Raw genomic sequence first — 24,909 nt, 5'->3', positions numbered from 1 at the left:
CTGTTGACTTATTTTCAATGCTGCAATATTGGCATGTGTTTGGTTTTCATCTTCCCTTGTATGGAGTGAATGGGGTACGCTGGTGGTCTAAACTCTACTTAAGCGTATGCGTATGTTTGCATTATCATACATTGTTGCAAACTTTGCTTTGCGCCGCAGTAATAAAAATGAACCCTGAACCGCACTGAGGCAGCCGCCACCCTTAAACATGAGCCTGGCTGCACAACGAGCGACAAATCAGCATTTAGCTTCTCACAAGGACATACCACCTTCATGGTCAACGGGAAAATGTTTCAGACGGATATACCTTGTTTAAAGATGATATATACACACATAACTCCATCCTCTGCAACAGACAGTTGTCAGGAACAGGTCAATCCATAACATTATCTGCCTGCCACTCCTTAAACACACACAACTAAATAATTCATTCAATCGGTGGTTTCAAAGCATAAATGATGGACATGCCAACCTCAAGCAATCCAACAAGAGCTGCACAAAATAATGTAAATGTTCACAAGGTATATTTTGCACTTGCCACTTTCTTAAACGCTTTCGACATCGTAAAAAAAGTTTTTAATTACAGAAACAAGACAGTGCAAAGCCATCATTTAGGAATGTATTATCTATTAATGCAACATCACTTTTGAACAATATTATCACCTACTTGATATAAAGAACTAGTATTTATTTTGAAAGTTGCATCACAAACCGTCATACAATAAAGGCATTTTAAAAACAATACTCACAGTTGCAGGAAAAAGACCCATGTAAACACATTGCTACTTTAAAAGACAATTATATAATATTTAACAGCACATTATGAGTACATTATCTACAGAATGTGGTAGTTTGGAGTTCATTGCTAGATGAACACAGCAACTCATACCTACTATTGTTCAGAAAGTAAGTATGTAAATCACCACCGATGCATAACATTGACTAATACTTAACACTTTAACAGTATCTAGAAACGGGTGTAATGTACAGGCTTTCCTCAAAGGCACTTTCCAACAATGTGCCTCATAACCATTGCACGTCATGTTCCACCGCCATCCAATTCTTTCCATTTTATATTAGTCAACTTCGTTTAAAAAAATTAATCAGAACCGTGTCGACAGCGCCTTATTTCACAAGTCCATGTCGACCGGGCGAACGCTGCCCGTCCGGGTGTCCTTCACCCAGAGCTCACGGTCTCTGTTTGGGTCCACCTTCTGCAGCGACTGGTTTACAGCCTCCATCGTCTGAAAAGAAACAATCCAAGAGCAAACACACGACCAGGTGACATGAGATTGCCGCCGCTGCGTTGCATCCGTGGCAAAGGGCGGCTCGTGCGAGGACGGGCGCTTATTCCAGACGAGTGTTGCAGCCGTCTCCACGCAGCTATCTCGACACGCATTAACAACGGCCGGCGGTGACATCACCATGGCGTTTGTGCCGGGCTAGGTGCACTTTGAGGCCACGTGAAGTGTCGAAGGCTCGCTTGCAGGTCAAGGCACAAACCCAGGTGCCATGGGTTGACCCGGCAGTTCTACCACCTGTGCTCCCTACTGCTGCACTTTAGCTGCCCGGCGGCGCGCCGCTCGTTGTTGTGAGCGTCGCTTCTCCACCCTTCGCTGTTGTTGGAGGGCGACTGCCTCCAACCGATCTTGCAGTCATCAGCAAGTCCAGTCATCTCCACATCAGTCCGTCTCTTCTCTATCGAGCCTGTGTCACGCCTATTTTAGCCCCCATTGTCCAGCGAAACAGTGCTGTCCTCCTTTTAAAAAATGGGGACCACCAGGCCATGCTTACAATCTGGCAGAACCCACCCTGTGGACCAGACGTTTGTATAATGGTGTCACAAAGGGCAGTCTGCACACCTATGCTACTCTTCCTCAGCAGTTCGCTTGAGAGGCCATCTTCCCAGTGCTTTACCTATTACATATTATAGAATCAATACGGAAGACCCTTGGAGGCATAAGCAGCAACCTACAGATACAAGGGTACTTACTGCGATACGGCCGATACTATGATATATCGTACAATACAAGATCCACGATTGTGATAATCGTTATTTGTCAAAAATATTACTTCTTGACAAAGTAGTACAAAACACTATACAAAAGCAAGGCAAATTACAAAGGTATTGGAAAACTACTATCACGACAATCTTCATATCATGAAAATTTATACTGTTTCATGAAAAAATTGGATTGCAGCAACAGACGGTGAAGCAAAACACCGAGCATCTGCGTGCCAAACATCATACGTACAAACCACAATTTGGCTACTTATGACAGACGCTGGTCCCTTGAAGGGCAATAACGAAATAACACAGACTGGCTACATATTCGATGTTCACTGGAATTTGAAAGCAAACTTAGACGAACCTCTCTCACTCACTCTCTCTCTCTCTCTTCCTCTACCACCCCCACCCACCAGTACGTCTTGTGCACTCATATACTTTACAGAGTTTGCCAAGGCCCTATGAACTGCCAAAGAAACATCAAATATGCGTATTTCACCTCTAGAACCGTATAAAAAGAAGCAACGGGATTTTGTCCTTTGGTAACGAGTTATTACAACAACAAAAATCTCCATTATAATACTGTGCAACTATTGATGCACGTCACGTGGTACAATATTGAGTGGAATAATACTTAGCATCAAAACGAAGATTTTTTTTTTAACCAATGGCTCATGGAACAAAATAGCACACTGTTTATAAATCCTATAATTGCCGACTGGGTGTACTATAAGACGGATCATGTTTATGGCGTTGTGTTTGCAGTAGACCATATTTCATCGCATACTGAGCTGTAATTTTGTGCGCCATGCAGAGTCTAATTCAAGGCAGTGTTTGCTAGAAAATAAAAGAAAGATTTCCCATGAATTCTAAAATGTCAGTGCAAGGCATGGCTAATGAGAGGAAATATATCACTTGTCAGCTTACTATAGAATTGCACAAGTCAAAATGCACTGGGTCTATTCTATACTCTGTTATGTTTAAATGTCACGCTGCCACTGTGTTCTGCTCTGAAGATGAACCGTGAGCAAACTCCCCTATTACATAACATTTCTACTTTAGGGCAATATTATTGAATGCATTTTGTTGACTTTATTTTTCCACCGTGGTCTGGTGAGCGGTTCCAGAGCTACTTACGCTTTGGTTGAACACGTCCGTCTCGTGGCGTAGCTGTGTGTAGCGGTTAAGGTGTTGCTCTATCTGCTCAATTCGCTCAACTTCCAGCCTCTCCAGCTCCTGCCAAAACCAGCACAAGTTAATTAATTTCCACGCCGACCGTAAGTACCGCCCACCCATGCACCGCGCTTGGATCCCCCCCCCCGTAAATGTACTAACGTACCAGCGATGAAGTGACCATTTCCTCAAACCACCGGAACTGAGCCTGGTTGTACAGGTCCACGCATTTCTTGAGGTCGTCGCCTGTTCAAAGAAAAATAAAAGGGAGGGACAAAACCGAGCTGTGGACATACGACGTATATCACGTAGGCTTTCGCGGCCAATATTATTCATAATCAACGTTTTTGGGTTAGATCGCGTTATTTATAAATGTGTCGTAACCCTCCACCACCCGACATGGCCAATCAGCAACAAAAAAGTGTCACGTTGACAAAAGACAAATAGTTCACTGCTTTAGCCCACCGGTGTGTTGAAGCGTGAAACCACAACATTTACAATTTTTGAGTACGACGTTTCGCTGGTAATTGCATCCAGCATCATCGGGAAAATGTTGTGGTTTCACGCTTCAACACACCGGTGGGCTAAAGCAGTGAACTATTTGTCTTTTGTCAACGTGACACTTTTTTGCTGATTGGCCGTGTCGGGTGGTGGAGGGTTACGACACATTTATAAATAACGCGATCTAATCCAAAAACGTTGATTATGAATACGACGTATATGTTTCCCCGGGGAATGGCACCCAGGTGCGTGGCCTGCCGCCAACTCGGTGCAAAGGCCCTCTCTCACCGCCCTGAGTGGACCTCATCCGAGCCTTCATGATCTCCTCCTCGGCCTTGTTGGAAGGCTTGATCTCGTTGTGCTTCACCTTCATCTCCAGTTCCCGCTGTCGTTTGGCAAGAACCTTTCTGGCCTGTGAATGGAAGGCAGGTGATGGTGACCGATGATGATGATGGGTTGTAGAAGGAATTTGTTTTTAAGTACCATCGGATATGTGATTGCGTGTGCTTCTGGATGCGACAGAAGGAAAAAGTGCTGACCTCAAAGATTTGCTGATTCCACACTAGTTTCAACAGCAGGTTATAACACCTTGTCACCTTCCTCAGGTGTTCAGACACCCACTTGCTACCTTCTTCAACGCGTAGGGGTTGTTACAGTCTGCCGTTGAAACTAACCAGGATGAGTAAATAATCTGGGGCTCGCATCTTATGCTTCTGTAGTGCTCAGCAGCACAATGTGTCAAGTGTTTACCAGACGACACAGCTGAATGCCGAAAGGATGTTACAACAGGACATCTTCTCAAAATCCCACTTGTGTGCAGGTCTTGCCAAAATTACATTCTCTTCATGTGTCTTGACAGAGAATAGATTTTATCCTCATAGTCATAAATTTATGAGCGTACATTGCAAAACAAAACCTTAGCTGTGCTATGTGCCAGTGTTCATAACTCGTAGAGCATTTTCATTTCTAAAAATGTACGTTTCATATGTTCTGCGGTTTCATGTGTTCAGAAGACGGCAAATGCAAAACTTTGTCAAAGTTAAAACTCAAACACGACAGACACAGCAGGGGTGAACTGCAGGAAGGAGATGGTAAACATGTGAGTGCAATGGCCATATGTATTTACTTCAAATGTACTATTCATGAAGTAGTCTTGCTCTTAAATTTTATTGACACAGCATTCATGAAACGGCGTGTGTAAGTTACCTTTTGAACCGAGCTGTATCGCGTAGTAAGCAGTTTCCGATGATTGGCGATGTGGTGTTCCTTCTTGCGCATTTCTTTTCCAAAATTTTCTCTGTAGCCGAAGAGTGGCTTTTCCACCTCGCTACTCAGCTAGAAATTACACGGGCATGAGATGAATTTTTCACGTAATCATTTGATATTACAAAAGATATATTGAAATAATTAAAGTTTTCTCTCACCTTCATGTTGTTCATGTATTAACGGAAATATTGTGTGGCTTATATTTTCTAAACAATTGTTTATATAGTTGTAGGATTTAAACATTTACCTTGGCAGCAAACTTTAAATGGACTTCTGCCTCTGCAGATAAACTGATCTTCACTTGAGCCCAGCTTTCTCCCAGGGTGCTGTGCATAAAACATGACCACCATGAGCATTCAACAAATAACACACACATACATGTTTAGGCATAAACACCACTGCTCAACATATCAGGTTTTTTTGGGTTAGATCGCGTAAATATGTGTCGTTAAACCCGCCACCACCTGACATGGCCAATTAGTAAGGTTTGTCACGTAAATAAAACATACCAATTCGTTATTAGAACGCCACACCGGTGTGTTGGAGAGTAAACCCAAACATTTCTATGTATGCGATCTAACCCAAAAAAAACTCTTATGGACAATATTGGTCGCGAATGCCTACGTGTTAAACTGCAATGCCATATACAATTTTCCTTCGTTATTCACGAACTTGCTATCCCGTGATTTTGGCTGGAACTCTACACGGCTGCAGAAAGAGAAAGAAAGTGATGAGAGAGAATGTGACACGAGAAAAGTATGAGATAAAGTGATGACAAAGTGATGCGATATAAGATACGTTTTCGTCGGCCAATATCATTAACTGCAATATTTTTTTTTATTCACGAACATCTCCAGAACGTATCCCTCGCAGATCACGAGGAAATGCTGTACCGCTGCATAAGCAGTGTTACAAAGAAACTTGGCCAAGGCTTGAACTGCCTTAACCATTATGCAATGTGAAACCACGAGTGAAAAATGCTTAATTAGAAACGTATGCTGTCTTGATGAAAACAAATAGATGAGCATTGCATTTTTTGCATGCGAGTGAACAAAACAACCGGCACATTTCCTCAACAACTTCTCTTCCTCCGCTGTTGCGCCGTCTCGTTTTAAGAAGCACTGCGCTTGTGTTTTTGCTTCGACAAACGCAGCGATATGTAAACAAACAGGCCAGACGAGATTTACCACGCCGACACCACTCTCCTGTTTCAAACATACGTTACAGATTACTCTTGCTGCAGACGTTTATTGCACTACGTAGGTTTGTTTTATTGCCAGGTCACAGGGTCAATGTGCTGAGAGAGACATCTCTAACGGCAGTCAAAGGTTAATTTGGAGTAACGTCTGAGACATCGAGGTCACCGTGACCTCTGTGCTGCATTTCCAACCGCAAATCTACAGCTTACTAACCAGCTCGTGAGACCATGTCGTTTATACAGAACTCAATGTGTGACTCTGTTGCTTCACGTAGCCATCGCTGGTATAACTTTAATCATAATAATAACTTGCAGCCCTCTTTGTCAAACCACGGAAGTTGTGTGACCATACTTCACCACGCTTGTCAGAACGGGCTGGTTAAGCGGTGGGGGAATATCCAGAACCGTTTCCCATGACGCTAGACACTGGCTTTCGCTATGGCCAGAAATTCTACTCGGACCATCCGGTTCAGTGTTGCAAACCACTCTGCCCTACCACTCCACCCCCTCCATCACTGAAATGGTTGGGTTATTTTTTTTAGATATTTCATTATATATTTTTTACGGAACTAACTTTGGGAATTCGGCACTATTACACAAAGTGAACAAATGGGTCATCGTGTCTTGTGCTGGATATGACTCACAGGCTCTTCCAACGATCACTTTACAGGAAAACAACACACACTTTTGGAATCGAAATACGAACGTCAACTCCGCGAAGAAAAACGGAGCTCGGCCGATGAGATATTCCCCACCCACTCGTGAAACGCCACAAGCGAAATTACCGTAATCGACGCACGCCCTTGTTTTATTTTGCACCACACGAGAGAGAGCGCGTGTGCCATCATCTTATCATCTCAAGGGAATTTATAAAGCGCCTTTAACCAAAGGGACGTTTAATCCAGGCGCTTTACGAAGAATTAACAACGGTACAGCAGCATGTGTGTGAATGTAATGGTGGATTTGAGGTGAATGAAGTTGATGGGAAGAAGCAATGGGGGCGAATCTGTGATGTGTGAATTTGGTGCAAAATTTATGACGGTAAATGATGATGAATGGATTGAATGAATGGGGTGAATGAGTGATAGCCGTGTAATGAGAATATGAAGAGGGAACAGTAAAAGTGGTGATTATGAGGGGGCGATTAAGGGGGTCGTGGGGTGAGCTCGGCAAAATAAGTACGTTTTGAGTGAGGGGGGGAAGCGAGTGAGCGAAGGTGACTGCTTTATATGGAGGGGAAGTTTGTTCCAGTGAAGGGGGGGCGAGAAGATAACGAGAGCGGAAGCGTGGAGTGAGCACGAGGAGGGACAGACAGAGGCAGCAAAGATTGAGAACTTGGAGGGAAAGAAGACGACGTAGAAAGACACACGAGCGGCAAGACACGGCGGAGATGTAGACCAGGGTGAGGAATTCGCCCGCAACTCTTTGTTGAAAAGCGTCTCAGAGTTAGCTGCAGTATGTTGAACCATCAATGAAATTCGTCGACAATTTAAAAAAACAAACTTCAAGGTGTGGAAGGCAAAATGCTCACCCTTCTTCCTGCAACGCCAGGGGACATTGTGACAGCTTTGATAGGCTCTTTGCGTATTCCTCCTCGATTTTTACTCTGGTAAAACAAAACTTTGAATTGCAGATGCACAGCAGGTACAATCGTACAGGCACGCAATTCAAATTAACTTGAAATGCAGTCATTTTTGGACACTACAATATTTAAACATATCAGTGACTTACATTGCATACAATATTATTTTCTGGAAACATTATATGAATTTGTTGTTGTAATGGCCATACATTGATAAATAATTATTGGTGATGCATCTTGAACTCTGTAAACTCTCACAAGCAGCAGATGTGCATGCAAAGACAGAGAGTGATGGTTTCTGCTTATAAACGTACGAGGTGATGGGTAATAGCAGATCACTCGCAAGCCTACGCACGCATCAGTGATCCAAAGCTTTAAAGGCATGTATCACGTCCCACCGTGTAAACCCATTCAGTCTTTACACTCGCCAGATGCAAGACAGCGTTGGATCACGTGGACAAGCTGCTGCCAAATGTTTGGCAAATGATCCACAAATTTAATTCCGCAAATTCCAACAGCAAATGGGAACTGCATTGAAGACAGACAGCAGTTAAACACGTGTAAAAAACCCAGAGGAATGTGCTGCATTAGTTTGCTATATATTTATAACCTTTAATAGATATAACCTGCTTTAATAACCTCGTAACAGGTTCGAGAATAGAAAGTACATTTATAAACATGCAACTCCTGCAGCCCAGGTGAACACAAGTGCTCATATTGTTGGCATTACAAGTAGTATCCACGTGCACGTGGATGCATGTCCAGTACATGTGTGCTTTTATGAACACTTTAATCAAATTCAATGAGAAACAAGCACAAACGTGCAATGATAATAAGGCTCCTCCATAACACATATATACATGCAATAACTAAAGCTCCTATTTTCTAAAAATCCATAAAACATTACCCCCCCCCATCCTAGTAATCGCAGCACGATTTCTGCAAGCAGCTTTAGAGTTGTTCTGTCACACTTCAGCGGAGCCGAGGGGTAAACGAGCACAGCTCCTTGTCTAGACTGGACGCTTTTTTGAGGCAGTGACATAATCCAGAATTGATGTTCAAAAAGATTCCTCGGTGTTAGTTTCCCAGAGCGCACCCAAAGTTCTTTTAACTAACAATCAACAAGGGATTTTTATTTAGCCTCTTGTTGGCTCTCTTTCCAGTTCGCGTTATCACCTCTGCCGAATGAACTCTGCCATCTCCCGTGACATCTGCTGCCCTTTCATCTGTTTCGCCAACAGGACATTGAAGCCAGATGTCGCCTTCTTGCTGTGGGCATCGAGCTTGTCTGCCTGTGGAGACAAGAACACAAACACTTGACGAGGCGCCGTTTTCACACGCAGACACTTTATCACCCGCCAGCAGGTCAATGGGTCGGGGGGGGGGGTGACGTGTAAGGATCCAACAATATTTTTTCAATTTCCTCCCACAAAAGCATTTTGATGTTTACTTTAAGCTGCAATTATTTATACGAGGTATTTTTAACTCCTCTTGTTGGTATGCAGCCTCTTAAAGTTTGCGATGCTGCGTAGGTTCCAAGAAATGGTGAGATCTGGAGCCGCAAAAAACATGTCACTCTCTAAAGTTTTTTTATTAACTTAATAAAGTAAATACAACTGTGTTAAGCTATGCTATACTATACATTATTTCTTTATGAACATAAATATTGCCTAGTTTAAAAGTGTGTGTAAATCGTACACACACACACAAACACATTTAAGAGTCCCGCAGCGTTTGAAACTGCTGACGTACTCAAATCAAAATTGCGGAGTTTTAAAGAGTAGGTGGAAAAAAATTGAGATGGAAGTATTTAAATCGATCAGTTGCACATCAGAGGTACGAGAGGTGAGGTCCGGACCCAGAAGTGATCGCAGTAGCTCCACTCGTCCGGCTTCAGGAGGCTTTGCTCAGCTGTTGACTCCGAGCCAGGGAAGGTGACGCAGTTAGTCTGAAACAGGACAGTCGGTTCACCAATTCACAAAAGCCGGCATGCACCAACAATACTTAGTGTAACGGATCATCTCATTACGTAAAAATATAGGGTTTTTGTGTTTAATAAAGGTACAGAATTCAACGAATGAATCAGAACTCCCATTTAGGAATGAGATGATTGAACTCCCGATTATTTTACGGCTGCGTATCTTTTCGCGGCTGTCTTGTCCACGTCTGCGATGTGTTTTTTGGGTTGTACCGCATTTTTTTGTTCGGCATGAGCGTCCGACGTTTCAGTTCCCGCAGAAGCTCCCAGCAAGTGGAGTGGAACGTGGGTCATCGTGCCCAAAAAAAAAATACAGGGTATTTCGAAAAGATAGACCCAATTTCAATGATTTCGCGATTTCAAATCGGGTCCATCTATTTGAAACACCCTGTACATCGGGGGGGGGGTTAGGGAGAAGAGATATCTCTCCCCTTTGCTTTATATCCCTTGGATGGATTGCTCTTCGTTAATCTTCTCCAACAACAGAGGACAAGCGCCATTTGGTTATTTACACGTACGTCTCCCCCCAAGCACCCGTCCCTCGTCACAAATCAACAAATCAGCCAGAAGGGTGAGAATGCAGGAAGAAGAGGTGGGGAGGACGTGGGGAGGAGGAGGACCCCCCCCCCCAGCCGACACGAGAAAGAGTTTTCCTTGCCAGCTGTGCATGGCCTGCATCCTCCCACGCAGACATTCCTCACACATTACTGGTGACACACCCCCCCACCATCCGCACAGCGTGGTACACTCAGAGCAATATACATTGCCAGAGCATAACATCATGGAGGGAGAGAGAGAGAAAAAAAAATCAAGAACAAATATAGAATTTTATGCACAGATTACATCAACAAATAGGTTACATATGTGTTTGTGGATTTATTTATTTTTTTCACAAAGGGAGGTGGGGAGGGGGTAGTGAAAAACTGGGCAAAGTGAGTAGGTGCTACGAATCCTAATAGGCCCAATGCCTCCGTCTAAATTAGTTGACTTATGTCAGATGCCCGCGTGGCGATGAGTCTCACCGTTATTGTGGTCAATTTGCTTTTTTTGGGGGCAGGAACGTCCGGGGTAGGGCCTTGGTGCTGTGAAGCGAGTTGAAGGACGTTGTTGTATTGTGGCGGGAGCGGGGGTGGGGAGTTGAGACCACGAGACCGATCATGATGGGTCACAGGCGCCGAAGAGAGGGGAAACATTCGTCAGCAAAGTAACATGACACACGGTGAATGTACGAGGCGACTGGTGAGATCTGCTCCTTTGTGCAGGGTGTGTGACGCATGAATCACTTTAATCTGTCGCGAGCGAGCTTGTTCAAGGACGCTTTGTTGCACTGAAGACAAAATGTAAGTCAATCACTTGAATGTGTGGCTATTTTAAAGACTTAGTTAATCACATGCAAGTTGTGATTATGTTCAATAGCAAATTATTAGTGGTTAGTCCTTTGGGCAGGACAGTCAAGATCTTTACTGGAATGTTAGAACGATTAAGGGGCAGTTGTTATACTTTTATTTTCGTCTAAAAAAGGAAGCAAGTAAAAATATATGAATCATCATTCAATGACTACTTAATATCCTGAATTAGGGACCACATTTTTGCTTCATATGTCCGCCAATTAAGAGATGTAACAGGAATAGTATATTACTCAAATGCACATGTGAATGCACAGATTTAGTGGTCATGGAAATTTGGTCTGCAGTGGCCCACGTAAGAATGGCATTTGTGAACATGGGTCCTAATTCAATTGGCTTCTTTGAAACAGAATATACTATAGTATGGAACTTCCTCCTGCCTTAAAGGGTTCCTATATCTACCAATTGACTATTTATTTTATTTTTTATAAATCGTCACTTTACTGTTCATCTCTATCTTTCAAATTCTCTCTCCACAGAACACACAACTTAAAGACATTGCACAACATGAACGGCATGATTTGAGAATCGATTCATTTATGGCGTGGATCGGTGGCACAGCAGTTAGCGCATTTCATTATAAACCCGGAGACCTGAGCTTGATTCCTGGCAACAGCTAACACACGGTGAGTGTTGTCTGACCTGCTTCTGCCCACGCCCTTCACAAATCTGCGATGACCAGGACTACAACCTGCAGTTGACCGAAAATTTACTGCATTCTCATTTAATACTTTCAGATAGAGCAAGGAAAATGCATTCTTATTTTAGTAATTTTATGAAAGAAAGCTAGGGAAAAAAACATTTCACCCAATGATCTTCATGAATAAATTATAAATGTGCGTAAATTGGTCTGTAATGTCTACGAGGACGATTGAGAAATAATTCCAGAATGGAAGTATTTCATATCTTTGTAAATATTATAATTTTGTTTAAACAATAGTTCCCCCTTCTTTGGCAATGACCAGTTATACCATCTGTTCTGAGAGCATTTTATTTTTTATCTGTAAAAGGCCATGTTTTCATCAAAAGTCAAATATGGAACTTCCTCCTTCATCCGAATGTTGTCGGGTTTTTTTTGCTGCAGAGATCTGCACGCAAAATTCCTCCGCTAACTCTAACAGTCTAGATTCATCATGTGTTACTTTCAAGTGCTTCTAAGGGGGGGGGGGTTCTCATTTGTTAATTGCTACACGTAAAAGAATGAGAGGAGAAACAAGAGAACACCACACAGAAATGATTGAAGATGACAGATAAAGCAATGGGAGCATGGAAGCAGCAAAAACTAAAAAAGATTGCCTGGACTCTAAGGAGACGAATCATCCATTGCAAAACTCACAGATGGTCATAATAAAGGTTAAGAGAAAAACCAAGGGAGGTTTAAGGAAAGCGTACATGCCCACGAGCACTAGACATGTGTCTTATGAAGTCATTGGCAAGGCTGTATGCTAAATACAACAAGGTGTATCCGTGGAAACCACGGGCGGAAGAAAGCTGCATCTGTCCGTGTGTCTGCAAAGTTCCCTGGCAGTCTCGCTTAGCAGCATGTCCTTGTGTTTCATATTAGCCACTACAGGACTAAGTGTACCTCCCCACTGATAACCATTAATTGTGCTAAATGTCGCAGTTGTGCGAACACATTCAGTTTCATCTGGCGCACTAACAATGCAGGCCGGTTGCAAACGGGACTCCCAACATCTTCCACAACCAGATATGTTTATTAATCGCATGCCCGACTGCATACTCCGCTTTCAGATTAGGCCGTCTCGGCTTATGAACACATACGCAATTTCAGATAAATTCATACCGTATTCTCGGATTATAAGATTGTTTGGAAAGGCACAGGCAACATGCGTGCCCGGTGTCCGTGAAGTTAGATAAATCTGGTCACATGTGCACAGCAACTGGGTGATAAGATGTGCACAAAACATTAGCTTTAAAATACAGTACAGGGGTGAAAGTGCATCATATAATTTAGGGAATACGGTACTTTATTGAAGAGAGGAAAGGGAGGCACCACGAGTTTTGTAAAGTGCTGTTTATATTTACCAGGTCATTACTATTTGTTTTCTTAAGGGACGTCTTCTCTTCTGAGCTGACAGAGTGAAATCCATTTTCTGTAACTAAAGGAATCGACATGTCAGCCTCGAATGGGTGCACAGATACATTGCTGATACAATATTCCACAGTGCAGTAGTTTGGGGTAAAATGTTTCGCTGGGGGTTGACTCAACCCACCATCCCTCTTGGTTTTGATCAAACGACGACCACTTTGCACGGAAGTCAACATTGCTTGTCCTATGGATAGGACTCTCCCGCACCGTAGGAACGTGGAATTTCCACCACTGGCTCTAGAGGGCTGTGAACGGCAGATGAGCACGGTCCCAGTGCTCACTCGAGCAGGACATCGCTCTGCCATTGCCGTTATACTAATCAACACATTTACTCGTGATTAGCATTCATTAGATGTAACAATGTCACAAGTAATTTAACAACACGTAAGTTCAAATTTGCACACATGGCATTGTGAAACTAATTTAAAAAAATGTTTTTTAATCTTACTGCGAAATATACAGTAGCAAAGTCAAGATCATTCAACAAAGAGCAGATTATAGTTTTGTTTTTCATTAGCAGAAATGAAAACGCAGACGGACATAGAGGGGGGGGGAAGGGGGGGGGGTCTAAAACTTACACAACAACAAAAGGCTTGGGGGAAAAAAACAACTGACAATGCTTTAATATGGAAAGTTGCACAAAATGATTCTTGGTTCTTTCGGTAAAGTCACATAGAAGGGAAATAATAAAATAATAAGAACTAACGTGACTGTACCGAAAGAACCAAGATTATGAATCCCTGCAGTCACGAAAGCTTTAAATCGAAATTTGCACAAAATTGTTTAAACGGACGTAAAAAACTCATAACGTTTTTTTTCGTTCAAATATATAGGACGAAAACAAAGCACACACGCGCGCGTTTCTCGGGAAACAATAGTGGCATACAGCTTAGAGCTTTGAAAGAAGTGAACACACACTTTGAGACCCCCCCCCCCCACCGTGTTGACATAGGACCAGGCCTAGTGCCTAAAACAACGTTATCTTCTCACATTGGTGCACACGATATCACTCCCCACCATGTCTCGAGAGAGCTAAACAAACAGCACAAGTGAACTCCCTCAAGCAGGCAGATGGCCAAAACTTCTGTTACCAAAAAAAAATCTAACTGGGAGAGTTTGAGAGATGAAAATGAAACGTAGTCATGAAGGATACTGCCACGGTGTAAAAGGGGTTAGCACACTCGGTGTAATGTGGTCAGCATACTCTGCAATCCAGAGGTCAATGGTTCAATCTCCCTGCGTGGAAACTAAAAGAATGTTTCTTAAATCCCCCTGCCGCTGTTCACCCAACCGTATAAATGGATGCGCCCACGTTAGTGTTGTGGGGTAAAGCGTGGGTACACCCACCATGCAGGCAAAAGTACTCGCAAGAGAGGCTCAGTAGAGATCCCTCTCTTTCGAGGACCTTCCACCAACAGTGGCATGAGCAAGTAATTGCAGGGCTGCACCTTTACTTTTTCATAAGTACCGTGAAATATTTCCGTAATAATTATTAATTCCCTATCCGACAAACAAGCGAGGATGATAGAAGGTGTCGACATGGATGAGAAGCGGCGAAAATAATACACCGTAAAAACCTGACAATCGGTCGCTTTGTATTAAAGATTAACTTTTTTGGTTAAGAAAAAAAAATGTGGTTTCACACAGGGCACGTGTTCAGCTGTAACACACTGGGGATTGTGGGATGTGCTGGTGTCGTGGCGTTGCCTACTTTTCTTCCCAGGTGGGCTCACTGGGCCGAGGCCAGGAGATGCAGCTGGCGAGGATGAAGTGGTGGAACCAGTCGGTTTTTCCCAAGTCGTTTCTGTGAGCACAAAGGATTGAAAGGGGGATGTTGTAAACTCGCACGGAGGTGGATGCTAAAGAATACAAATAGTGCAATGCAATTATAGAGGGTGCTTTAAAAGAATGGACCCGATTTGAAATCGCTATATCTCTGCAACCACGAACCGCCCATGAATGAAACTCTTACCACTTGAAAGGGCGGGGCATAGAGTTTCAAATGATTACCGCTCGATGCCTCTCCCAGCACAAAAACCAGCCCCTAGCCTCAGTCATTCGCAATATGGTGACCCCGCAACACACAAGGCGTTATGCGTTCTGCAGTTCAGCAAGACTGAATCCGTAATTGCAGTGCAGCGTGCGTTTCAACGGCGTTTTGGCCTTGATCCGCCAATGTCAAAGAGCATTCGTCGTTGGTACCGACAATTCGAGGAAACGGGCTGTTGATGTAAGGGGAAGAGCACAGGGCGAGCACGCACCTCAGAGGAAAAGGTGATAAGAGAGGCGTTTGGGACGAATTCAACTATCGTCTCGATGTTGTCCGTACAGCAGGTGGAGGACACATAGAGCATTTATAAAATGGTTAGTAAAACTTGATAACTCATTAAACCGTTTGTAACTTTTAGTGTAATTGTAACGTGTTGCCATCGTGAAATATACTGCTTTGAAATTGGGTCCGTCTTTTTAAAACACCCTGTAACAACAACGCTTCATTCGAAAACATCTCAGTGAGACTCGAGCACACAAAAGAAAAACAAATTAATACAAAACGCTGATTGCACATGTTTTTTCATCACTTTCCCAGTCTCTTTACGAATATGCGGACGCAAACACTTCTCGCGAAGATCTGCTGATGTATTTTGCAACATATGTAAAAGGCTCATTTGTTAAAATTGCTATAAAGTAACTAAACAGAATTTAATAAGCATTTTTTTTTACTGTACAGTAATAGCATGGCAGTAATAAAACGTAAAATTACTTTAAATGAGTACAGGCTGACCTACATAGATCTGTGTGTCTAAACATTTGATAAGCTGCTTAATAAATTATTTGTACCCTTATTTAATTCTAATTGCTCACATTGATTATAACCTCAGCTATTCGCTATTACCGATGCAAATTATATCTTACAAAATGTACTTTTAATGAAAGGCATTGAGGCTGTCCAGTAGAGTTAAACAACATGTGACACGCGATGAAGTAAAGAATTATTGTAACAGTCACAAATTATAACTAACTGGTCAAACCAGCTTGAAGTTTCAGTTCGATAAAATTGATTGATAAAATAGGTCCGGATGAAATTTAACGGGTTCCACATCTCGATTTAAAGCTTTCATGACTGCAGGGATTCATCTTCTTGGTTCTTTCGGTAAAGTCACGTAGAATGGAAATAATAAAATAATAAAAATAAAACATAATAAAATAATTCTCACGACGTTTCGGCCACAACGCAAGCAGCCGTCCTCAGGTGGAGAGCAGGTCTGTCGAGTAAACAGAGTCTGACAGACCTGCTCTCCACCTGAGGACGGCTGCTTGCGTTGTGACCGAAACGTCGTGAGAATTATTTTATTAGGTTTTATTTGTATTATTTTATTATTTCCATTCTACGTGACTTTACCGAAATAACCAAGAAGAGGGTTCCACATCGTGTCTTTGTGTTGTTTTTTTAAACCTACGGATGACCGCACAGAGTGTCGTAATTTAACAGGTCGCGAAGAAAATAAAAAAATGATGCCGTCTAGGCTCCAACACCGGTCCCTACCCAACAATCTATCCACGTGGGGGCCGGCACCCAGCCCCCAGCCCCCAGCCCCAGGCTGCCCTGCCCCGCGAGCCTCCCGGACCGCTGCACAGGAAGCAGCCCCCCCCCCAGCCCGCTTCCTCCTCGTGCTCTCGCCAGCACAATGATCGTGGGCTGCTGGCGGAGGCGCCATCGATATTTGCGCAAGGAAGAGGAGCCGGCTGCGTGGCGATAAACCACGCCGCAGTTGCCAAGCCACGGCCAAAATACTGCGGGGGCAGGAGGCCCCTCCCCAACTCCCCTCCTCTCCACTGCCCGTATCGGAGCATTGCTGCGTCTGTCTCAAGAGAGGGATCGGTGTTTTACTCGTCATGGTTATGCTGTGTAGAAGCTCTTTGATGGGTGGTTGTGCCGTGACCGCGTGTTGTGCGGCTGTGTAAAACGTCGGACTTCGCGCCGAAAAGTGCGTAGTACAGCCCAAAAACACATCCGAGAACTAGATGAATAGGTTCTTGCCGAGATTTGGCTCACACGCAAGTCAGCCTGTTTCCACTTTCAATGTTATTATGCTGATAGCAACAGCTGACAAATTACATCATTGCAATGTAATATAAAAACAAGTGATGTTATGCATTCCTAAATTTGTGGTTCCTCCTATTTAACAAAAAACAATTAAAGCTCAGCCCTTTGTCAGTTCCACTACGAGATAAAACGCATCTTCCCATGATCAGCTTGGTGAAATGACCATACTTCGCCACTCTGATCGTGGGGAGTTGAAGTGCCCATACTTTACGGTGCTGATCTGTGCGGTTTGGTGAAGGGGGACTTGCCCAGGAATGGTTCAAATATATTCGTGTCAACTGATGGCAGCCATGGCCGGGAATCAAACTCACGTGAGATGTCTGCGTGCATTGTTACACTTCAGGATCCATGAGAGATGGTGGTGGTGGCTTTGGGGAGTCATTCAGCCACACCGTGTCAACCCACACGGTTTACCCCGTATTCTTGTCCAGGGAAATCGAGTTTTCAGGTCCATACGGCGTACAGCCGTTTCAATACGGGCAAAAAAAGTCTATTTCTCCCTTGTGATGGGAATTTGTAGGATGAACGTTGAGATTTGTAAAGGCACGGGGTGAGCAATAAGGTCTGAATTGGTTTGTAATCAGGGATGCACTGATTCGGGGTTGACAGGTATGTTCATCCAGCAGTGCATTTGCCAAGGTTGGTGATGATAAGTATTGAGTCAGGCTTCCCTTGAAGAATCGATGTGTAAAATCAATTGGCTATCAACGAGCCTTGTTACAAAAAAAATCCCATCTGTCTAATATACTCCACTGCCAGTTGCTAAAGTTACCAAAACTGCATTGACATGGCGTTCTTCTAAAGACGGCTAATACAGTCTGTTACACAAGTAACATTTACATAATTGATGCATACCATCTGTGTCCATATGCCTTGGCAATGTTGCAAACCTTCCAATATATTTGTTTCAAGTCAGTAAGTCTGACATTGCACATCTTGACTGTTTTCTTTCCATATACGAGTGGATGATGCGAGAAGCCCGATGTGCCTAAACGTGACTCGCATCCCTGCGTCACTTCAATTACTAAAGCTGCTGTGAATGGGTTGAAGGTCACCCAACTGGGTGGCCAAGCCTAATGCAGGAAATGTACTCTAAACCCTAAATTGTGTGCTGCCCAAATCCAAGCTCAGCACAGTATTACTACAGCAGAAGTAAAACAATATTATCATACCTAAAGTCTATACCCAAAATATAACATGAAAGTATAGTCCCATGACTATCAACATGCTTATCTTCTTCAAGCCAGCAATAAATGTGCACTAACCATTGCATCTTCCTTCAATTCGGACAGTGTGTACACATCTGGAGGAATTATTCAGTAATCTGATCAAACACATAAGAACTATGGAGTAAATGGAAGACACGACAAGTGTGTTGGGCTAATTGTCCACGTGATCTGTCAAACTAGGTGTCACGAAAATGGAGATGCATATCCTTCAGATAAATTCGGCTGCTTTTAGAAAATCGGATAAAATAAATTAAACAATACTTGGTTTTGAATGCATATTACATGAGCATCAGCTATGACTAATGGTGGTCACTGTTATTTTCAGATCCACATATACAATTTTCACCTTCTCTTTGCTATGCATTTCAGAGAGAGTACAAGATAAACACAATACACATGCAGGTATTTTCACAGAGGATTGAATGCACTACCATCTCTGCCCAAAAGCATTACCCAGGTCACTCTTGCAAATGAGACTGTCCTGGTCTCTTGAGCTCTCATGGTTAAATAAAATAAACTCAAATGGTGCTCCGCAGAATGTTACATAGCAGGACAAATACTTAAACTTTATCTATACCATGCTCCCTTTAAATATTTCAGAAATGTATGAATGCATTTATGTGCGTACGTATGTTGAACTTCTTTCGCACCATGCGTAGCCAACCGTGCTAATCAGAGGTGCGGGTGGGAAGAAACAACAAACTAATCACCAAATGCTATTCTAAAGATGTGAATTTTTAATATAGACGATATAAAAGTGCATAGCTCCAGTGGCTTCCAGACGGCCGCACAAGTGCATCTTAGAGCGCCGCGCGATCCAGTGACCATTTTACTCTTGGTGGTGGAGCAGCGCTGCAGATGAGTGCACTTTGCTATCAACCCATTGAGCCAAGTTCAATGCCTGGCCAGAAAACAAATATACCGTGTGCTTTATTCATACAAAGGTGGTGCAGTGGATGATGCACTGCAATGTAAACGGTGGCAAAGGGACACCACGGTGGCAAGATGACACGCAATGGGGAAGCCGTCACCCAGCATTGGATTGACAAAGGGCTGTACATTATGCTTATAATTATTAAAACGATTACAGGGGTTGTAAAATGTCATTACAACACACGCATCGTCGTGCCTTGCTAATAATGTCAATGTTACCTGCAAGCAAGGCCGTAATTATAATATATATTGGGGGGGGGGCACATCCCCCCCCCAATATATTGCTATAAAATAGATTTCTGATTATATGATTGTGGTTATGGTTGTACTTTATTAATCCCTAATCTCTGCCATTACATACAATGAAACAATAAAAGGTAAAAAAGAAAAAAACAGAGCAATGTAATAAATACAATACACTATTAGACATTATTGTAAAAAATAAAATAAAAAGTCCATCTATGTGTTAGTTAATTTTTTAAAATTTTAGGCAGAAAATTAGTTGTAAAATTTAGATTTGGAAGATTTCGTCCCCCCAATGTTGACTCCATGGCTACGGCCTTGTCTGCCAGAGATCAGGCCCTCCAAGTGTATGTCAACTGAGCTGTAATTACGTCTTTGGTTACCGTTTGTGCTTGTGTTGACGTAATATTTAGGTCCCTGGGGAGAGCTAAAGCACTGCCAGCCTTCGGGAAGATGGGATGTCTCGGGTTCCTCTGTGTCTCCTGGTTCAGGCTTCTGTTAAAACAATAAAAAAACAGCATAAGACAGATAATAAAAACAAAATAACCCAAACAAACCGATATTATGGAAAATAACTTTTGTTAACAAAAACACAACAAGACACTTTCTCCGACATGTTTTCGGGTTGTACCCCGAGCGTTGTTAGGCACGACGCATGAAGTTTCGCTCCCAGCTCCTCTAGGAGGTGACTATCGGCACGCGGTGTGAAAAACATCGGGAATCCTGCCAAACAACACGCTGTGACAATCTGAAAGGAGAAAACAGCATTGCCGGAGAGCTCTCCAGCACAAATGCAAAAAGCTCACGCAGTAGTACAGTTCATCACCGGCGATGAGGCTCGCAATCAGAATTTGTGAGTTGAACTCCAGGTTGCATGCTGCTAACTCGGCCCATCATCCCTCTGGGGTCGATACAATAAAGAGCACTTTGTAGGGAAGTCAACAGTGGCTGCCTGTGGAAAGACTCTACCCCCAACCCCTGTCATAGGAATGTGGAATTTCCACCACTGACCCGGGGCTGTAACCAGGGAGATGGAGCACTGCCTCGATGTTCTTTTGAGCAGGAAGTCACTTCAACTTCACTTTTAAGCAAGTTCAGCTTTGGCACGAAATGTGAGAATGTATATTTCTATAAATGATACATTGCGTGATTTTGTATCTGTTATTTATCTATAGAGACGCAAAAACACATTTCCACCCACAGGCAAAATCAGGGGTGTGGAATTTGTTTAAGTTAAGATATAAAAAGTGTGCGGTTGTTCAAATTGAGTGCCATGTCAAATTGAAAACATTTTAGAATGTTAATACGTAACACATTAATACCCTGCCATGCTGACAGGACGCAATTAATCATTGGAGGAATAAAATTGTAAGAGAAAACACACATTTTATCGTGTGTGTGCATGCAATGCTGAAAGATGCAATAACGATATTTGGCTTCGGCCAGCCAATTTCTAAAACCTACAGGGAACGTGGAGCACAGCTGCAAGTCAGTCAAGTACAATTGCCACGCCATGAAAGAAAACAAAAGTGTGAAGGAGCGGGGCCAGATCATGCGGCGCATTGTACATGAAAGCTCCTCTCAGCTTTCACGTTTAAGAAAACACTTTGCATTTGAACTTGTCAGCAAAGTTCTTAGTAGCCGGCAAGTGAAACCTGCAACGTACCAACGTACGTTTGTCCGCGCGCAGCCAGTGGTGAACGGGTGCACAGCCCCGCAATTGCTTGATCGCGCCACTCGAGGAATATTTGGCCTACTCTTCCACCCTGACCAGACATCTTGGAAGAGGTTTGAGTTACCCCCACACTTTACCCCGCCACGCGTGACCTAACCATCAAACTGTGGCGTACCTATATAATTATACTTCTGCAGAGAGGTGGGGTCAAGAGACGTGCTCGTTTTTTCCACCGCCGTGCCAGGAGGGCGGACTGGCAACATCTGGATTGAAGGTCCTTTGTGTGGTCACCATTACACCAGCAGGGCAGCTTCCCTGCTCATAAGTGCTGGGCAATACACGACTTTCTAACCAAACTAATGTGTGCACTTGATGGTGCAGTTCACGTTCGAGGAATCCGATGGGCTATGAAGCTCTTTTTCACGGATGTCCAGTAGGGGCAGGTCTGAACGTTACAACAAACAATACAAAAACACAATAGGAGTGCAACTTTTGATTTAAAGCTTTCGTGACTGCAGGGATTCATCTTCTTGGTTCTTTCGGTAAAGTCACGTAGAAGGGAAATAATAAAATAATACAAATTTAACATAATAAAATTGTATTTTATCAAATTGTATTTTATTATGTTTTATTTTTATTATTTTATTACCGAAAGAACCAAGACGAGGACTGCAACACTTACGAAAGGTAAGCAAGTCACTAAAATAATACGTAAATTAAAACTAAACTTTTTATTTTACCAGGTAAAGCCCAGAGCTATTAGCTTCTTTTTTTCAGAAGCAACCTGGCCACAAATGACAGCTCAACGAAGTGGCCCATCACGTGGATGACTTACAGCCGCCAAATAATCTAAACGCACGTTTCTAAGGTGAGTGCCATGAGCGGTGTGAGCACAGATGAGTGGAGCAAGAAGAATAATGAAGTGCCCAGGAAGGACGCGAGACAAGGGTTCCTTTATCACCACGTACAGCTGCGTGTGTGCGTGTGTGTGCGTGTGTACGTGTGTGTGCGTGTGTACGTGTGTGTGCGTGTGTGCACGTGTGTGTGGGGAGCGGTAGTGTAGGGGTTAGCGCTACGCTGCGCTATGAACCCGGCGATCAGAGTTCAATTCCCGCTCACGGCCAATACCAGTGACGATTATCTGAACCGGTCACAGGCCTCCCCTAGGTCGACTCAGCCTCAAAATGAGTACCTGGTGCGGTGTGTGAACATCAGCGCTAGGGAGACAAAGGTGGCCGGGCGTGGTGTTGGCCACCCACCCCCTCGTGCGCCGTGCCGGCCTTCATAGGTGCTCGCGAACAGCACTTGCCCAAACAGTCTGTTAAAGGCTACACGGGGGATCTTTGTCTTTGCTGTCGTTGCGTGGTCAGGAAGGCAGAGTGCGCGGGGTGTAAGCAACCCTCCCAGTCTCTCTGCCCTGTGCCAAGTCACAGTTCTCTATCCACGGTCACGCACCCAACCCAGCATCATCAGGCAGTCGGCCAGCCGGCACAAGCAAAGCGCGACTGTTGAGCCAGCACTGCCCAGGAGGGAAGCCGTCATCTCGAGAGAGAAAGTGCAAAAACCACACACACACACCCCCAGCTGCGCTCAAAATGCTTTTTTTTACAATGCAACACAATAGTGCAATAGTGTGGGGCTTTCGTTTCGGCAATAAAGTGAACAGCCACCGATGCAAAGAAAAAGGCAGAGGGCAACTTCGTGTTGCCATTTTGTAGGTTGTTTATTTGTGTTCGCAGTGTGTGTGTGTGAACAGTGGAGCACAGCAACGTAAGCAAACATGGTTACCAGGGCTTTTTTGTTGTTGTATACATTTGTATAGATGTGGATGTGTGTGTGCGCACATAACGTTGTCTTCCATCTAGTACTCACAAATCCCTCGACTGACCTTTGTGTTTCAAAAGGGAACACAAAACAACCTTCCCCCACGCTTATCTTGATGCTCAAAACGGTTGGCTTTACATCTTAATCTTAATTAAATTCAAATTCACAATATTCCCCTCTGCAACCTCAGCACTTGGAGGCACCGAACAGCTCTGAAAGGCTCCTGCAAAACCCCTCGGGGGGCTGACCACAGACAACAAAACAAACGTCTTGCTTTTCTCTTTAAGTGATTGCTTTTTTTTTCCTTCAAGAGGTGAGTGCCCTGGAGGAGTGGTAGTGGTGGTGGTGCCTGCCGATATGGCACGGGAAAGCCAGCTAAGCAGCTTTACTAAAAACAAGGCAAAGCGGGAAGACAAACAGGACAGTCACTGGAGTGGCCAAGGAGGTCAACACAAGCCACCAGTTTTATTGGCTTGCATAGTTTTACAAGTTAACTTCTCACAGAAGCAAAGCTGAGTGCGTTGTGTAAGAACCATAGAACGAGACGATTCTAACATGCCTCGCAAGCAAAAAGAATACGAAATATTTCTCAAAACAAGAAAATTAAAATGAGTAAACTCCTATTTAGCCACCCTATTTATGACTCGCTCTTATCCACGGCCAGGTTTGTGACTCGTATTATTGTGCCCGCCGCATTTTTCCTACTGTCCACACTCTTACACAGATATGAGGACTAATACGTGGCGAATGCATCCTATTAGTACAGCATCAGTGTTTATCTGAGCTTTTTTCGGACAGACTCAATAAAGTTGTCTGCGCAGATAAGGACAGATGTAACATTATCTGAGATAAGGACATATATAACATTATCTGAGATCAGGACATATATAACATTATCTGAGATCAGGACAGATGTAACATTATCTGAGATAAGGACAGATGTAACATTATCTGAGATAAGGACAGATGTAACATTATCTGAGATAAGGACACATATAACATTATCTGAGATAAGGACAGATTTCACATCATCTGAGATAAAGACAGATGTAACATTATCTGAGAAAAGGACAGATGTAACATTATCTGCCAAAAACTGCGCCCCCATATCAGCTAGAAGGTGCTTGTCTCGTTTAAGAACATCTCACAATTCCCTTTTACATCTGACAGATATGTAAAAATAGCAAGCACAAACAAAATGACTATTGTATCTTCCCGATGTACTGTCACAATGTTTCTTGTCTCATGTAAGTTACAAAGAGTCAACATTACGTTCGTCTGTCGATGTGCTTGGGCTGTACCAAGCTAAACAAAATCAGAGAGTTCTGCAGGGTGGTCAAATTGTACTGTGACCCCCCAATGAATTGACTCATAACGTTTGTTTTTCTCCTTTGTATATTAATTTCTGTTTTAAAATATTACATTTTAAGATAATTAAATGGGGGGGGGGGTCACAAGATACATGGAGCAGCCTGTACAGTCGTTTAGCACGAACCTCTGTGGGTTCACAGTCACGTGTTGTGTTTCGCCTGCTGGATGAGCTCATCATCCTTCATGTTGCGACTGACACAGGGTGTACAATTATTGTGCTTTTGACTTGCCTCTGGAGACAACCACATTGCAATGTCTGCGTTGAATCCTGCAATTGTGCCAGGAAGAAGCAAGTTTATCAGATGGT

General features: G+C 43.3%; 1 protein-coding gene across 1 annotated transcript in view; it reads right to left on the bottom strand.

The window, feature by feature from the left end:
• Positions 1-507: 507 nt before the first annotated feature.
• Positions 508-24,909, bottom strand: part of LOC144722428 (growth arrest-specific protein 7-like) — a 37,568-nt gene continuing 13,166 nt past the window's right edge. Inside the window, exons 2-14 of the mRNA XM_078600684.1 lie at positions 20,116-20,227; positions 14,934-15,026; positions 13,159-13,232; positions 10,729-10,788; positions 9,587-9,676; positions 8,905-9,020; positions 7,678-7,752; positions 5,196-5,274; positions 4,889-5,017; positions 3,971-4,094; positions 3,348-3,427; positions 3,146-3,244; positions 508-1,244 (exon numbers count right to left, since the gene is read on the bottom strand). Of these exons, the coding sequence (XP_078456810.1) occupies positions 1,131-1,244; positions 3,146-3,244; positions 3,348-3,427; positions 3,971-4,094; positions 4,889-5,017; positions 5,196-5,274; positions 7,678-7,752; positions 8,905-9,020; positions 9,587-9,676; positions 10,729-10,788; positions 13,159-13,232; positions 14,934-15,026; positions 20,116-20,227 (1,245 nt within the window). The 3' untranslated portion in view covers positions 508-1,130. The remainder of the gene's footprint in view (positions 1,245-3,145; positions 3,245-3,347; positions 3,428-3,970; positions 4,095-4,888; positions 5,018-5,195; positions 5,275-7,677; positions 7,753-8,904; positions 9,021-9,586; positions 9,677-10,728; positions 10,789-13,158; positions 13,233-14,933; positions 15,027-20,115; positions 20,228-24,909) is intronic.

Source organism: Lampetra planeri, chromosome 1, assembly GCF_965212315.1.
Source record: "Lampetra planeri chromosome 1, kcLamPlan1.2.h2, whole genome shotgun sequence".
Lineage (NCBI taxonomy): Eukaryota > Metazoa > Chordata > Hyperoartia > Petromyzontiformes > Petromyzontidae > Lampetra > Lampetra planeri.
This window is presented reverse-complemented; position numbering and strand designations above follow the sequence as displayed.